This window comes from Paroedura picta, chromosome 14 (assembly GCF_049243985.1).
Source record: "Paroedura picta isolate Pp20150507F chromosome 14, Ppicta_v3.0, whole genome shotgun sequence".
NCBI classification, from domain to species: Eukaryota; Metazoa; Chordata; class Lepidosauria; order Squamata; family Gekkonidae; genus Paroedura; species Paroedura picta.
In genome coordinates, this window is record NC_135382.1 from 30,222,188 (window position 1) to 30,239,899 (window position 17,712).

Genomic DNA, 17,712 nt, shown 5'->3' on the forward strand with positions numbered 1-17,712 from the left:
TTCCAAAATCTGCCACGGTCAAGCCAGCCTGGCCCATCCAGATTAGAGAGGCTTTTTTTGCCAAAACTATATGGGTTTCCACATTGCTCTCATTGACAGTATGAATGTAGTCACACTGGCTTCGGCACTGTAATATCCACACTCGACTTTATTGCACATTTCCCTCTGCATTTCCCAGCTAGCCTACCCTGAGGGCTTTTTCAGTTTGTTTATGCTAGTCCATTATAGTGCTATAGCAATTATTGCTGGGATTTTTTTTAAAACACCCTCAAAGCTGACCAGCAGTGGGGGAAGGGAAATGGTAGGCATCCACAAGGGACCAAAGAAAGAAAAATGGTACAGATGCGTGTTGGAACCTTGGGAAATGTTCAGCTCCCCATCTAGACTGCATGATAACATCTTGGACTCAATAAAGTTCATAGCGAAGCAGATCTGGAAAAAACAGCATACTGAAGAGAGAGGAGGACAGTTAGATCACGACATCAAGTCCATCCCCCCCTTTAAAAAAGCACTCCAGTTTTGGAGGTCAAATAGGAGCAAAACTGTCACCTGGAAGGACGCCCGACATGGCTTTCCTGGAGAGCTGAAGGCAGCTTGTACTGCCAAACACTTACCTGGCAGGTTGAGGAGCAAAATCAGTCACACCCATAGTAGTACACCTTTATTTATATACAGTTTCTTATACAATTCCAAGCAGCGCTACAGGGGAAGGCTGCGTGCCCTGGGGGGGGGGTAGGAACCAGACTTTATCGTTAATGAGAAGGGCTAGGGAGAAGGCCTGTCAGGAGCTTAGCGGTGAATGAGAAGGCGCCATCTTGTTTACCCGACAGAAACTCTGTCAGCGACCAGTAAATTCAGGAAGTGCAGCTTTTCGTTCCCTCGGGGGCAGGAACGCCTCATGATTAGGACTGGGGATCAAAGCGCAGGGATCTTTGGCAACCATCTGAGGAGAAGCGGAGGCGATCTGGGGCAGAGCGTGAGCCACAGTAGCGAGGGAGGAAGCGAGCTGAGATGTAGAGGCCCTCCTAGCAGGATGTCAGAGGCTTAACACAGCAACTGCATAGGATGCTCGGGAGACAGACAACCCTTCCAGTTGCAGCTCCGGGCCCTGCAGCAGGCCCAGCAAAGCTGAATCCCACCAAGGGGGGGCATGTCATTAGGGTCTGGGAAGAGTGACCACAAGAGGGGCACTCCTATTTCTTCACTTTGGCGTCGTAGGTGCCTGCGTTCTTGTAGGCCGCCACGTAGCCACTGTTGTCCACGAGGTTCTCCCGGCCACCCTTTCCTTTGCCTTTTCCGGCTTCGTCGAAACGTTCCTTGTGGGAGCCCGTGTACTTGGACGTGTCTGTGAGCCTCTCTACGGCACCCACAGATTTGGCTTTCTGCCAAACACAAAACAGACAAAGCAGTGAGAAGCAAGTTCCGTGTCTCTTAAGACATCCTTCCCTTCCAAGGACACTTCCAGCCACCTCCTGGATCATGACTGCCTGACACAAGAAACCACATTATACCAAGTCTGATTACTGGATGATCTAGCGGTTTTAGTTGCACGTTTTCAGGCACAGGTCCTACCTGAGATCAGTGACCATAGGTCTTACCTGAGATATTAAAGTCCCTAGGTTTTCAGGTAGAAATCTCACCTGAGATCCTTGACCACAGGTCTTACCCAACTCCCCAAGTTCTCAGGCACGGATCTGACCTGAGATACTTTGACTCGGCCACTGAACCTGAAAATGCCACATGTTCTGCCTCACTAGCACCAGCTCTCCCTGGTTTCAGGTAGTGGCCCTTTGCGTCACCTACTAATTGATCCTGGAGATGCCAGGGAGCACAAAGTAGATGCTCTACCACTCTTCCCCTCAAACCAGAAACCCTCGGCCTGCAGAACTGACCACAATTCCTTTCCACTGATAGAGTTGGAAGGCATCTCCAGGGTCATCTGGTCCAACTCCCCTGCTGAATGCAGGAAATTCATAACTATGTCAAGAGAAGGGAATGAGGGTACAGTATTTTGGGGGAAAGGATTGCCCTGGGACGTTGCAAGGAGTGGCTGGAGGACAGTAGCAGAAACTCTGTTCTATCAAGTGTCCGGCACATGGTCTTCTGCACGGGAGGAGGGGGCTCAGGGCTCTCGGTGACAGCCCTGCATGCTAAATAACCCCTCCATTCTTCCTTCTATCAGATCTCTGGTTAGCCTTGCTTTGGGGGCTATCTATTCTTCCCAGGGCAGGCTTTCTCAACCATGGTTTCATGAAACCTTGGGGTTTCTTGATGGCCCCGGAAGGGTTTCCAAAATGGCAAAATATTAAATTTAATATATTTTAATATATTTATGTTAATATATTTTTTAAATTTCTTAAATATTTGACCACATGTAGTCATGTCGACCCCCTCACCCCCTCTCAAAATCTTTAATCATGGGCTTGGGAGGGGTAGGAAGGGAAGGGGCCCCAAGTGGGCATGGGCACAGCGATGCTTCTCAACCACATTCTGTGCAATCGTGCCACTTCTGGGGTTTCTAGACGCCCGGAGAATGTTTCAGGGGTTTCTCAACAGTAAAAAATTCGAGAAAGGCTGGCCTAGGGTCTGTGCAGCCCCTTCCTCACCATGCCCTGCTTGCTTCCAGTAGCAGTTACTCACAGTGACGCCCAAGTTGACTGGTTCTTTGCCAGCCACCAGCTGGCAGATGGCGTCAAATGCTTCTTCCTTGCCCTTGTCCTTAAACCTCTTTGGGGCCAGCTCCTCCAAGGCCTTCTTGAACTCCTCCACATTTATGCACCGGCTAGTCTTCCCTCTGGAACGCAATGGGCACAAGGGATTCAGAGCCGGCTTGTGAGAACGTGGCCCCTTCTGGGTGGGCGACACTTACCTTCCCCCCTCGGCCCCCTGACCACATTGGGGCTGAAGAAGATAAAAAATAAAGGAGAGAAAAAACGGAAAATGTACAAGCAGAATACATTCTTGAAATGTACTTAATTCTCAAGAGAGGAATTGTGCTTTATACCCCACTTTTCACTGCCCAAAGGAGTCCCAAATTGGTTGTGTGTCGCCGTATTCATGTGCTCACATTATGTGGTCTGTTATTTGTACCCAGAGTGTTAAGAGCCCTTTTCTTTCATGAACCTCACCCCCCACACACACAAACACACGCTCACAACTTTATTTTAAACCTGTAAAAATAGGAGGAGGAGTTTCTTGAGTTTGAAGGAGAAACCGATTGGCAAAGAGCAAGGTCAATTCCTTGTCAATTGACTATTTCTTTAGTTGATGTGGGCAAAGCACCAGCCAGACTCTTGCAAAAAGGAGCCTAAGGGAAGAGAATTGACTACTCTTTAAACAGGTGGGAGAAGATGACCAAAGGTGCCTCTAAATAAACGTTGTTGTTGTTTTTTAATTCAAGTTTTAAAAGGGTATTGTGCTATTCCCTTGCAATGTTAGACATGCTCTTGGAGGTTTTATTATAAAAAAGAAAGAGAGAGAGAGAATCCCCAACAACTCAGCTTGCCTTTTGGATGGAGAGAGGGAGATCACTTCTCAAAACAAAAAATTTAAAACAGGGCAGGTGTTGAATGCTGACGGTCATGTGAGAAAACAAGAGGGGGGGGACTTCAATGTACATCAGGCGTGAAAGGGAAACCAGAGCTAACAGTGGAAAGAAAACAAGGTTCTCTGTGTGCTCTCGAATCTCTATTGCAAGGGCAATTTCCCACGCTGGCATTTTTTATAAGCTGACCATCACAGATACATCCCGCCCCCTGAGTGGAAGCGGCCCACCTTCACCTGAATGGGGGGGGGGTTGCATTTGCAGGGCAGATCAGCGATGAGAAGAGCATACAACCTTTCCTTCCTCCACCAATTTTCCCTTGGAAATGCCCTCCCCAGCTAACTTTTATTGACCTCTTCAGGGGCTTACCAATGAACACGTGGGCTTAACCCTTCCTGTGCCCACTGATTCTCCCCTATAAGTGACTCCCCGGTAAGCAGAGCCAGCCTTCCGATCAGCCAGCAGCCTGGAGTCCTTGTGAGTCAACCTATTGCCTGATAACACCACCAAAAGATTTAACAGACAAAGGGGAGGCAGGCAGAGGAGAACCCACATCTGTTTTTGAACACCACGGAGAGATGAGTGGAGATGGACCACAAAGGGAAGTCAAAGGACCAAGCACAGGAAAAAGATCTGACCGCAGGCAATTTGGCCAGAGATGAGATTGCTGAAAAAGGGACAGCTGAGTTAACACATGCAAATTTCTGAAAGGGGAGGAGGGAAACTCCATTTGCAACCTGTGTGGACTTCTGGAGAGGCAAGAACGGTTGCAGGGTGGACTGCAGACCAGTTTCTGAGTGCAGAAGAATACAACAGAGGTAAACAAGAGTACACAGGAAAGAGTAAGGTACAAAAGACTACAGAGGAAAGAATGAACAAACTTGCCAGGAGGAACATGTGAAACTGCTTTGCACTACCTTGATCTCTCAAGGTTCCAGGGTGGCCAAACTGTGGCTCTCCAGATGTTAATGGACACCAATCACCATGAGCCCTTGCCAGCATGCTGGAAGAGGCTCATGGTAATTATCGTTCCTGGGCATCTGGAGAACCACGGTTTGACCACCCCAGGGACTCTAATTTCAACGGTTAGTGGATCTCCAGGGTCTCATCTCCTGATCCTGCCAACTGGAAATACTGGGGAGTGAACCTGAGACCTTCTACATGCCAGTTGGATGTCCTGACTCTTGCACTGAAGGCTAGGGCTTTCTTGCCACTATGTCTAGGACTTCTTTGGAAGCTTGAGAAAGGCCTTTCCAGAGCTCCCATGGTGGTTAAATAAGCACCTCCTACCAGACGGTGGTGCTGTTGCACATCCGAATGTTTGGTTGGGTTCTATATAATTTCTAATTGTTCTGGGAGAAGTTGACTTTTGTGATGACCTGCACTGGAGTCTGTGTAGTAGGACCACTTGAAATCTTAAACTTGGTTTCCTTGATCAAGTGTGCAACCTTTCCTTTTCACCATAAATTCAGGACAGAGACAAAACACCCGTGGAAGTAGGCCAGGAAACAAAGGGAACAGGAGAAGACACTTACTTCACCTTGCTGAAGACAATGTCCACGTCTGTGCTTGTGACCCCTTTCCCATCGATCACTTTGCAGTCCTTGCACAGCTTGGCCCAGTTCTTCCCATTCATCTCTTGCCCCGTCGCTTTGGTGTCGCCATAGACGGCAAACTTGCGGAAGCTGTCCTCCAGCGCCGCCATCTCTGTGCTCTCAGCCATGTTGATCTGGGGAGGTGTTGAGAAGTGTTATGGGGAGCTGTTCAGTGGTCATCATGGATCTCACCAGTTCCAACATGCACAAGACATCCCAAGGCCCGTCAACATGTTACACCTGCACAACCCATCAAAGGCCACCGAAAACAATGTCTATACAGTGGTTATGGTCCACAGAGTTGTACTTCCTGTGTGGCCTACCTAGTATTGAAGGGAGAAACTTCCCATTCACCTCTACCAGGACTGTTTGTGACAGACGTGTGGTAAGTACTATGATGCGTTATAGCCATGGTGTGAAGCTGCTACAGAAAGACCTCTGGCAGATCTCTCTGCTGCAGACTGCAACATGTCCTGATCAGCCCTGAACTAGAAGGAATGAGGAACCACCAAAATCTGTCTTTAAAGTGGGACAGTCTAACCAGTGGTGTTATGTATGTGAACTCCATAGCGCTAATGTCAACCACTATGCTAACTAAGGATTGTAAAGTAGACAATGGGTGACATTCCTTCCATAAAATGATGGACCAATGAATTGCTTCCATTAAGGACCAATCAGGGTTCTTGGCGGGCTTGTCATAATGTGTATGTCGTTGTGTTCTGCTGTTCAGTGTTCGGCATTTGGATTCAATAAAAGAGCCCTGTTTTCAAAAAATTTGAATTCTGTCTACCGAACCCGCAGACTTATTAAGTAGCTTCTCAAAAGATCAGTTACCCTCCAAATGTAAGAGGAGAGCTGCCAACTCCCCCAAGGCACAGATGTGGCAAGGGATGGGTTATGCCCAGAGCCAGGATGAATGGAGCCCAAAGCTGTTCAAGGGTAGGGGATGGGGGCCAAAGATGGGGATTTACCCACCCAGAGGTGGTGACCTCCCTGCAGTCTGTTTCCACAACCTCCTCATTTACTCTGAGCTTGGCTGAGCCAACTGAAAGAAAAATGCAGAGACAGACTGAGGGGAAGGGAGAGGAGAACCCATGTGAAATAGTTAGACATGGGAAGGGTTCCCTTCCTCTCACCCATGTCTCTCTTTTGGTCCCCAAAATTTGTCCTCCATATGTGAATAGAGCTTTAAGCAAACAAGGCTGCATCCGGCATGCCTCTCAGGGAGCAGAGAAGAAGATATGAAGGGCCTGTAACTTTTGCAGAAGGTTCTAGAAAGATAAGCCCACAAGGGTCATGTCTCTTGCATTCTCCTGGGCCTCACTCAGATCTCCTCAAGCATTATATTAGGGCCAAGCCAGGCGAAGGGCAAACGTTTCCTCAGAGCCCTGAGATATTTGTGACACCACCAGCCCGAGTGGCGTCGATTTCCCTGCATGGTGGGTCCAACGGGAAGCTGCTGCCCATTTCTCCTGCACTGATGCCCTTAGCTGCCCCTCACTCTGGGCCTCTGCCAGGATCCACCCATGCCCAGGGCAGACTGTTAGGGCACCAGCCAAACTGGGGGTTTGCCAGGTCCTGGACCTTAGTTACAGCCTGATCTTAAAACACAAACAGACTCATGGGCTTGGCTGTTGGGGCGGCCGCAGTTTGTGTTGCCTGGAGACAGTTGCCATGGGTGGGTCATGCTCCTTGGACGCTGTTGCTGTGGGAATGCTGCTGTGGATTAGCATGTGTACTTAACACCACACAAACACACACACACACGTGTGTGTGAACTTTTTTCTCTTCTCCACTCTTGGATCCAGTCAGCTTCTGGAAGGGAACAAGAGCCGCAGAGGCGCCACAGATTGGGAGCCAGCTGCGACGAAGAGACTCAATGCAAGGCACATGAGCATCTGCTTGTGGACACACGCATGGGCATTCAGCAGGCACATGGCTGAAAGACCGTGGACGCAGGCCTTTTTTTATTATTATAATTATGGTTAATAATATTAATATTTAAAAGCCGTCTCTGTCGGCCTGCCGTCTCGCGGTGGCTAACCACGATAGAACTATAACAAAACATACAAAATTACCATCTGCAACCTCCCCCAGAACCCACCCTCACCCCTTCAGTCTGTCATCCCATCAATCAAATCCCAAATGAGATCCTGAGTCTCCAGGGGTGAGGTCACAAGTGAGCAACTTCAGAGGAAGGGCAAGATCTTCTGCCAGCCTGACCTCAACTAAAGGCCTGGCGGAAGAGCTCCATCTTGCAGGCCTCATGGAACTGAGTTAGTTCCGACAGGACCCTCAGATCTTCCGGGAGTTCATTCCACCAGGCAGGGGCTGGGGCCAGGTGAACTTCCCATGGGCCGGAAATCTATTTCCAAGGGTAGCCCTGATGGTCCGCTGTAGAAGAGCTGGAGTGGAGTTCAGGAAAACCTTCGAGATCCACAAGAAACTCAAGGCATGAGCTTTTGAGAGCCAAAATTCCCTGCGTCAGATACAGGTATGTGGCAAAGGGAACGTTGACTCTCGAAAGCTTCTACCTCCAAAATCTTGTTGGGCTTTAAGGTGCTCCTGGATTCAAAGCTCGCTCAAACACAGGCAAGTAAGTGGAAGCTCATAAATCCGGACCTCACCCTACCATGCTGGCATGGGTCTAGGAAGGCACCGATCTCCACAAATGATGCCAGATAGGAACACATACAGACATGTTAGTCTGCAGCGCCATACACATTGACGCAAATGTATTTGGGCAGATACAAGCGCGTTGTGTGTGCACTCGTCTCAAGGTTGATTTCCAGGAAGAGAGAGGCTTAAGGCTACCTGTTTCCCACGCACTTGGAGGCCTGCCCCGACTCCATTTGCAAGAGGGCAACTGGTGGGGATTCCATAACCACCAAAAGACACTCTGCGCCTGGTCAGAAACATCCCCTTCCCGATTTGCGTTTTCTAAGGCTCAGTATCGCCCTTAAAAACTGGTTTCTTGGATTGTACCTTAGCAGGAAACTCTGCGAGCCTCTATAGCAGGGGTAGTCAAACTGCGTCCCTCCAGATGTCTGTGGACTACAATTCCCAGGAGCCCCTGCCAGCATTTGCTGGCAGGGGCTTCTGGGAATTGTAGTCCACGGACATCTGGAGGGACGCAGTTTGACTACCCCTGCTCTATAGGAAGAAAATGGATGCCAGTGGCTGATGAGATCAAGCACACACAAGAATGCACAGGTCTGAACTCATCCAGAGGCAGATATTCCAGACGTGGCTGAGATTCTTGGGTCAACACTCCTCCTCCTGGGATTTTGGGAGATTCAAGAGCTTACCAGTCTTCAGAGGGCCTCGAAGATCTGTTGGTCTGCCCAGGTCTTTGATGTTTAAGACATACCCACAGATGGCTACAATCTGCTAACTACAGATTTGTTTTATCTCCCGTTTAAGCGGTACTGTTGATTCTGCATGTTTTATTATGTTTGTCGTAACTCACTCCACAATTGTTGCTGTTGAAATGCCAAGTTGTCATGTGCTTGCTAATAAATGGATGACAGCACAGGCTATAGGATGAAGTCACCCACAAAAAGCAGCCGTTCGTAAGGACAAGGACAAAGGTGTCTTTGGAAGATTTTTTAAAATTTATGTGCCACATTTATATGCGTCTTTGTTTAGCCAAGTATCTCAGGACACTATACAGGAAAAGCAGCCAGCTGGGTGACTGTGGCCTGGTCACAGTTCCCTCAGAGCTCTCTCAGCCCCACCTACTTCACTGGGTGTCTGCTGTGGGGAGAGGAAGAGTAGGCAGTTGTAATCCACTTGGAGATTCCTTTGGGTAGTAAAAAGCAGACTATGAAAAAACAGCCCTTCTTTGTCTTAGAGACTTAATATGTAGATATGGACAGCTGAAAATTCATGGCTTGGAAGTAACAGCATATCATCTGGTCAAGAATTTCTCAGTAAGCCTCTTTTAACTCTATTCGGTGTTTTTCTCAGGCCTGTTGCCAACCCTGGAGTCCCAACCGGTCAGGGTACCCTGACACATGTCTTCTGAGCAAGCTTCCTGTTTATCTGCCCCAATCAGAGAATTGCGTTTCCCCAACCGAAATTTTCTATCCCGGAAGAACTGAAAGTGGGAGAAGAAACGCCTTCACATTGTGATGTTTTAGGGCAGGAGTAGTCAACCTGTGGTCCTCCAGATGTTCATGGACTACAATTCCCATGAGCCCCTGCCAGAGTTTGCTGGCAGGGGCTCATGGGAATTGTAGTCCATGAACATCTGGAGGACCACAGGTTGACTACCCCTGTTTTAGGGATTTCTCCTAGTCTTTGTGGTAGAGGCCATAGACAGTAGAGAGGCAAGCCCAGAGTGTCGCCTGGAAATGACATCCAAACCTCTCCAGCCTCCACCACTCCTGGAAACCATCCGAAAAACGTGATATTTACTAAGGCAGTGTTGGGAATCCTAGTCCGTTGAAGCTGCATGTTTTATATACTCACTTTGTGCATGTGTGTGTGAAGAAAAGGTATAAGTGTTTGCATGCACACACACGAAAGCTTATTCTCAGAATTAAACTTTGTCTTAAAGATGCCACTAGACTCAAACTTTTTCCTCAATAAACTGCGGTTATCTTGGGAAAAGAGGATTCATCTCACAGTCTGTCATTCAAATCCTGGATTTCTTCAATAAATGCAAGATTCTTTTCTTTCCCTTTCTAGCCTGGGAGGACATCATTGTAGAACAAGCCAAGATGCAAACCTTACTTAAGACTAAATGTGCTTCATAAATTAACTTCAGATCCTGGCTTGGCAGATCCTAACTAACCACCATTATTCGAGTGGTACGTGTGCACAGAGTCCCAGCAACCAGCACTAATTTAACGAAGCCAGGATTTTGTACAGCGTCTGAACTGAACCAATGCACAAGCATGTGGAAGCAGAGACGTTTGTCCAGTAAGCGACAACATTTCAGGTGAGTCAATAGACCACAGATATTTCCTTCATGCTCACACAGAGCATATAAAGCACTCAACCCTAACATGCAGGACAACTCTGCCTTAATAAATAGCAGATTTTTTGGGTGATTTCCAGGAAAGGTTGAGGCTGGAGAGGATCGGATGTCAGTTCCAGGTGGCACTCTGGTTATGTCGCCCTCCCCCCTCTCCCAAAATGGCCAGTTATGGGCCTGGAGGGGGTGGGAGGGGAGGGGACCAGGGTGGGCATGTATGTACACAGATCTACTTTGGTGATTTAAACTCTGCTGTATGCACAAACCAGCATGATTGTCACAGGAGTGTCAAGGAGCCAGGTAGAGAAGAGCAGCTCTCCATTAGGGGACACAGAGATTCTACGCTCTTCCACAACGCCGTCAAATTAGGTCAGTCATAGCGTATGACTAGCTAACTGCATCCTCTCTAGAGGACTCAGATATAAAACTGCCTCTGCTTGTACTGGCAACATTCAGCACTTCCTGAAAGAAAGACGCTTTCCGTGGAAGGGAGATCTTCCTTCAACGGAAGATTCCTTGTTCGCCAAAAGGGAATAATCAGATCTAGCCTGCTATTCGCTGTTGATGGCTGCAAAACAACACATCCCACAGCTTCTGCGACTAGCACATCGATGAAATGTACAGATTACAACAAGATTAAAATCCAGTAACAAGCTTGGTTTCTACGTCCATAAAGTACAATTGCAATTATGGTTTCTCCAGCAACGTTATGCAAAAAAAAAAAAAAAAAGCATAAAAACTATCGACAAAAGCAGACAGGCAGGAAGAAAGATCCAAATTGAGATTAAATTTTACTGGATGCTTTTCAGTTCAATGGTTGTAAGTAGGTCTGTTGCATCTACTCTAAAAGCAGTTCTGTCGCTGCAGGACTCACTGGCTTTCTCTTGTGGCCTGCTTTAATGCATCCATTACGGGGGCAGGTTTTTAAGCCCTGCAATTATGGAACCGCTACAGAAGCAGATAGGCGGGCAGAAAAGCCTACACGTACCCAGCACATTTTGTTTAAATTCGGAAGCAGGCATGTATAGTTTATAAGCACAAATGAGTTTCATATTCCACGTTTGCATATCGACGGCTCAGAGAGATGTTTCAAAACAGGATATTGACAGATACGGAATCAAAATATGGATTTTTTAATGGCAGTGCAATCGTCAGATGTGGATTTCGATCTTCACCGAGACTAATTTCAACTAGAAAGCTCTGCTTCCGTGTTGGCCTTTGTGCATTACAATGTACTGCTGGTTAGGGATAAATCTACGGGGAAAGAGAAATGACAGCTCGGAGAGCAGAGGGGAGGGTGTCTCAGCAAAGCCGGAAGGCAGATGTTACTTCGTTCCCTTCCACCATGCAAATGACCAGCATAGGATTAAAAACAGGCACCGCAAACAGGTTGGAATGTACACAGGAGCTCACTCAGTGCTGATGTGATCCCTGAAACCTAGCCGGTACGGATGGAGTGGAGGTGGAACATGCCATCAAATGACAGCTGACTCATGGTGGCCCCCTCATGGGGGTTTCAGGGCAGGGGATGCTCAGAGGCGGTTTGCCATTGCACACCCCTGACGCTCCCAGGAGGCCTTCCATCCAAATACTAGCCATGGCCAGATCCAAGAGACACTTTTTGTGTCTCTGCCAGGGATTCCTGTGCCTTTAAGAATGGCGGTGACCCTTTTGTAGCTTTCCACCTGCTCTGCTTCTGTGGGGCTTCTGAGACCGCCCGGGAAGGGAAGGAAACAGTAGGTGCCAAGGCAAGTCCACGCAGGTCTTCTTGAATTACAAGGCATGCACCTTCAAAAGGTGTGGGCTAAAATGTCCTTTCAGACCAAGGCTGGGTCCATCCCCTGCAGTGAAAGGCTCTTAATGGCCGCTCTGTTCAGCAAAGCATGAAAGAGCAGAAGGGGACGGAGGATCCAACAGCAGGCTCTTGACCTGGTTTATGGTCTTTGGAAGCCTGGGAGGGGAAAAAAACCCAAAGTGAAGTTGGGAGAGCTTTCCAAAAGGGTTCCCCCCCCTCTGTCTTTTCAAAGCTTTGTTTTTAAAGTGCAAATAACCCTAGGAGGTCCGCGGCACACAGACCAAGATGGTAGCACAGGACAAGCTGACAGCCAGAGTGGTGTAGGGGTTAAGCGAGGCAGCATCTAATCTCGCAGGCCGGGTTTGATTGCCCGCTCCACCACATGCAGCTCCCTGGGTGACCTTGGGCCGGTCACTGTCTTCTTAGAGCTCTTCTCATAGAGCAGTTCTCCTGGAGCTCTCCCGGCCCCACCTACCTCACAGGGTGGGGAAAGGAAGGGAAGGCGATTGTAAGCCACTTTGAGACTTGTTCTGGTAGAGAAAAGCGGGGTATAAAAACCAGATCAGCTTCTTCTTTAGCCCCTTCCATCCCATGACCTTGGAACAGTGATACTCTCTCGACCTTAACTTACTCCACAGGGTTGTCATGAGGGCAAAACGGAGGAGGGGTGGCGAAGGAATGTCTCCTTGGAAGAAGGGCATAATAAAAATGCAGTAAATACATCAACAGGCCTGATCTGGAGAGCCAAAAATAGCCCCGTCTGGCCTAGCCTTGTCAGCTCATGGAGGATAGGGAGGGCCAGCCCTGGTTAGTGGGTGAATGGGACCTCTAAGTAAGACCAGGCCAATGACCCAGAGGCAAGCCAAGGCAAACCACCTTCAAACACTTCTTGATTGGAAAACCCCATGAGGGATCATATGTCAGCTGTGGCAAAAACGAGAGAAGAGGGTTTCTTATTTTGTATCCCGCTTTTTATACCCAGTGGACTTTCAAAGCAGCATACCATTGCCTATCCTTTCTCTCCCCACAAAACAGCAGTTCCGCGTCTGGCCTTGCATTGGGGAAGAAGGGAGGGGAGGGACAGAAAAAACTGACACGGTGCGTCCTGCATTTAGGATTTTAACCAACTCAGGAGGTCCCTTCCATCTAGCCCCAAGGCCTTCACCAACAGATATTTGGAACTGACAAAAACCCATCTGCCTTGTAACTTGTTGATATCCAAGGGTGTGCATCCCACCCTAAAACTCTGCTTGTCTCCAGCCAAAATGGAAGCCCTGGGTTCTGCAGCCCATCAAGAAGTCTCCCAAAGGCTCTAAGCAAAGACCGTCAGCACTCCCAGAGCAAGCCACAGCCGTCCTGCCTCCACACTTGGCCTGCAGCCCAGCCCAGCTTAAAGCACACTTAAGCAATGCTGAAATCAATGGGTTTCAAAGGCACTTAATCCTGTGCTGGACAGCAGTAACCGTTATGTTATCCGTGCCACTGCCTCCAGGAGATTCTTCCACGCCAGTGTGGACACAGATAATCCGAATCATAGAGCAGGGCAGGCAGCTTCCCAGGAGTGCTCCATTTCAACCTCCATCCGCCCCAAAGGATGTCACAGAACCAACTCCTGGTACCTGCCTGCTAGACTAGGCTGCCCGCTGGTCCAACATCTTGAACAACATCTTGGTGTCGTGGTTAAGAGCGGTGGCCTCTGATCTGGAGAACTGGGTTTGATTTCACACTCCTCCTCCACATTCAGCCAGCTGGGTGACCTTGGGCCGGTCACAGTTCTGTCAGAGCTCTCTCAGCCCCACCTATCTCACAAGGTGTCTCTTGTTGCGATTGTAAGCTGCTTTGAGATTCCCTCTGGGAATGAAAAGCAGGGTATACAAACCAACTCTTCTATTCAGCATCAGCTTCTATGAGTCAGCGCTCATCAGATGCAGCAGGGTATAAACCCTTCCTCTCAGACAGGCCACGGATGCTCTTAACTGCTCTGTGGATTAATAATGCTCTCAGGGAACCGAAGAGCGATTTAGATAAGGCAGCAGTGCTGATACTGATGCCATCAAGAAGCTTGATCTCTGCCAGTTGCACTCCCTTGAAAGGAACTGGTTGCGTTGCTTCACATGCTTTTAAAGGTCTGCAGATCTCTCAAGCAGCTGCCTCCTACTGAGTCAGGCCCTTGATCAATGCTGTCTACTCAGCTGGCAGCAGCTGTGCACGGAATCAGGGAAAGGTCTCCCCACCCCACCCCCAATGACTAAAACTTGATTCTTTTAACTGCGCATGCCAGGGATTGAACCTGGGACCTTCTGCATTCAAAGCAGAGGTTCTGCCACTGAGCCACAGCCCCACCTCAATTCCTCTGTAGTATGTAATCAACTTGTTGTACCAGTTGCAGCTAGCGCCTCTCCTAAAAAGGCAAAGTTTTGCCGCAGCAACCTATGTTCTCATCGCAATCCAGGTTAGATCACTGTACTGGTGTTGTACTGCCCTGATAGCCCTGTTATGGGCACAAAATGAACACTTCTCAGCACTCCCGAGACCACAACATGTAATTCTGGGTCCCATTCAAAGTGTTTAGTTTATTATCTTTAAAGCCTTAACCGACTTCAGACTGTATCGTTGCCCTAAACGGCTTGTGGGGTGCATCCAAGCGGATCTTCGACACTCACTCAACAGTTCCCGTAATGTCCAGAGGCCTTGCTCCACCTCCCTCCTGCGTCTCCCAAAGCAGGGCCTTCTCTGCCTCGGCCCCTCCGCTTTGGAGCGTTCCCAGCGGTTTGCTTGGCACTGAGACTCTTTGCATTTTCAGCATCAAGCAAAAATGTCTCTGTTCTCCCAGCATTCAGACTTGTGACACGCTTCCGCAGGTTTCGTTTTCCCTCTCCTCTCTCTGAAGTCGCTTGTGGGGGGCTGGGGGGCTGTCTCTGATACGACCTGCCTGTTTACATGATGGAGGACCTCAGATTTCTCAAAGCATTGCTGCGGTTTTCATTCCACCACTCTGCAAAAGTTGCCTCTGAAAGACGTTTTTACATTTTTATTGATTTGTCACGTTCTTACTTTTCTGGGGAAGCTGTTCTGAGAATCCCTTGCGTGAAGGGTGAGGGGGACATTTCCCCAAACAAACAAACTCTTGGCCTTGATGTCCTGGTGGATTTGTGACGGTCTGCAAGTGTTTTATTGATTCACAGGCCACCTCCCTCCCCAGTGAGAACCCAAAGCAATTGACAGCATCATTCCCCTGTCTTAGGGATGCCAGCCTCCAGCTGGACCAGGGGATCCCCCAGAATTACAGCTCATTTTCCAGACTACACAGATCCATTCCCCCTGGAGAAAACGGATGATTTGGAGTGTAGACTCTATCCCACTGAGGTCCGTGTCCTCCCCACGCTCCACCTCCAAATCTCCAGGAGTTTCCCTGCCTGGATATGGCAACCCTGTCCTGTCTTCACACCAACAACAACTCTGTGAAAGAGACTGGGCTGAGGAAGAGCGGCTGATCCAAGGTCACCTAGCAAGCTTCCACAGCAAAGTGAGCATTTGAACCCGGGTCTCTTTGAGATTCGAGTCCAGCAATCTAGGCACTGCACAGGACCAAATCTTGGATCTTGCCAGGAGGAGACCTGGAGGTCCAGTTTGCCTGCTGTTCTCCACTCCCTTACAGCTTAATTATAAGGGGATATATCCCCCCCCCCCAGGCAAGGTCAGTGAGACTCAGAGGAGACCCCGTTGCTGAGTTCCTTTTGCCAGCCTGTAAATGCAGACAAGCAAAGCGGGTTTAGATGCACAAACCTCCCTGGTCTTGATGCCTGTACATGGAACCATTATGAACAGACAAGTGCACCGTGGTTTGAGTGTCGACCTATTTATGAGAGACCCAAGTTTGAATCCCCATTGAGCATAAAAGCTTGCTCAGGGATTGGAACCATTTGTTCACAGAGCCTGCCTCACAGGGCTCTTTGTTATGAAGATAAAATGGAGGGCAGAACAGTGGCGCCAGCTTCCTTGGAGGGAAAAGCAGGCTGTAAATATCTAATACATTAAAAATAGATTTTTTTGGGAGGGGGGGAAATGGAAGAGAGCCAGTTTTAAATGGATTCTGCATTTCAGCACCCGGTGGGCATGCAACAGACCTTCCTTCTCTACAACATTATGGACCAGGTTTACACAGCCCTGCACTCCCCAGAGATGCTCTGATGCAACAAAAATCATAGATCACCAACACCACAAGATGCTCGCTGCTATGTAAATGCCAGTGTGTAAATGCAGTCGAACAATGTGTGTTTAGACACATTAATTTCTCTGGACATCTCTCACGTGTGAGCTTGGTTAAGAGATTGAGTGGCCAATTTCTGGTGGACTCCTTAGCCGTGCGGGTTTATTTTGTTATCCCTATCTCACTTTGGTCCCCATTCCCGTCCTCCATTTCATTTTCACAACGACCCTGTGAGGCAGGCTGAGCTGAGGAAGAGAATGACTGCATCAGGATCACCCATGAAGCCTCCAGGGTAGCAGAGGGATGAGTCAAAATGACTCCCGGATCGTAGTCAGATACTCTGCTAGGGTGGCCAGATCCTTCCCCATCACCACCAAGGGATGGGTGGGGGTCGATTTGCCGGGCCCAGGTTGGGAAACCCCTAGAAATTTGGGTGCAACCGCAAAGCATCCATTTTTCCCCAGCGGAATTCTGGAGGTGAGGTATAATTCCAGGAGATCTCCAGGTCCCACCTGGAGACCGGCATCCCTAGCCCGAGATCACCCTCTAGAGAGCAGCAGAATGGGGATTCGAACCTGGGCCCCGCGGATCCTGCGCCCACCACGCCAGCCCATCGCCGGGCTTCTTGCAAAGACCTCTAGACTCGGCAGCCCGCGGTCGCACCCAGCGAGCGCGCCTGGTCCTTAAATTCGCATCCCACCATTCAAGCCTCTGATCCGCGGGCCCGGGCCCTGCTCGCCCCGCCGGCCAGGCCACCGCCCTCCAGGCATCCATCGCCTCCGCCCCGCCGGGCACGGCTGCTCCACACGCAGAGGCAGAAACGCATCGCCTTTTGCAGAGGTGCAATTTCGGAGAAATGCGCCTTCCGTGGGAAAGCGCCTCCCCGCCCGCAGCAGCCGCGCTCCGCACAAGGCAGCCCGTGCCCTCCGCACCAAGCCGCCCGACACCCCGACCCCCCAGGGCCAGCGCTTCCCACCCATCCCCGGACGCCCGTGAGGACACCACGCCGATCCGGATTAGTGAATCCGTTGCAAAAAAAAAAGACAAACACCCACAAAGCCGCGTGCCCTCCCCTCCGCCGTCTGCCTAGCGGGCCGGGCGGGGAGCGAGGATGGAGGCGCGCGCGCGCACGCGGCGGCAGGTTGCAAGCGGCGGCTCCCGGCGGCTGCTCCGGCCGCGCGACGGGGAAGGGAAGGGAAGGGGAGCTCCGGCGGTCCGATCTGCAAGGCCCCCGCGCGCCGCTTACCACCCTCGGCTCGCTCGCTGCCTCCGCGCCCAGACCCGCGGGCTCCTGCTGCCGCTCCTGCTGCGGCTCCTGCTGCTGGGTTTGCTGCGGCTGCAGAAGCGCGGCGCGGCGGACGGGCGAGGCCGGGCTGTTGATTCCCGTCGCCAAGGAGACGGCGGCGACACAGCGGGGGGGGGGGGGAGCAGGGGAGGGGGCCGGAGAGAGCGAGAGGGCGCGCGCCGAGGCCCCTCCCGCCGCCGGCCTGGAGCCTGGGGGCCCGGAGCGCAGCCGAGGGGCGGGGCTGGGGGCTTTTCACCGCGGGGGGGGGCTCAATGCAGCCCCCCCCGGAGGAGGATTGGGTG

At 50.2% G+C, this 17,712-nt stretch overlaps 1 protein-coding gene across 2 annotated transcripts; it reads right to left on the minus strand.

Annotated features, from left to right (window-relative positions):
- Positions 1-648: 648 nt before the first annotated feature.
- Positions 649-17,532, minus strand: TPPP3 (tubulin polymerization promoting protein family member 3). 2 transcript variants are annotated; one of them, XM_077310204.1, is made up of 4 exons: positions 17,375-17,532; positions 5,080-5,273; positions 2,641-2,794; positions 649-1,382 (listed from the first exon to the last, which is right to left on the minus strand). In XM_077310204.1, exons 2-4 carry the CDS (start codon positions 5,265-5,267, stop codon positions 1,194-1,196), a joined length of 531 nt encoding a protein of 176 aa, XP_077166319.1. In that variant the 5' UTR covers positions 5,268-5,273; positions 17,375-17,532; the 3' UTR covers positions 649-1,193. The 2 variants fall into 2 exon arrangements, with proteins under 2 accessions (XP_077166319.1, XP_077166318.1); XM_077310203.1 differs by having other exon boundaries at positions 17,372-17,530.
- Positions 17,533-17,712: the final 180 nt, after the last annotated feature.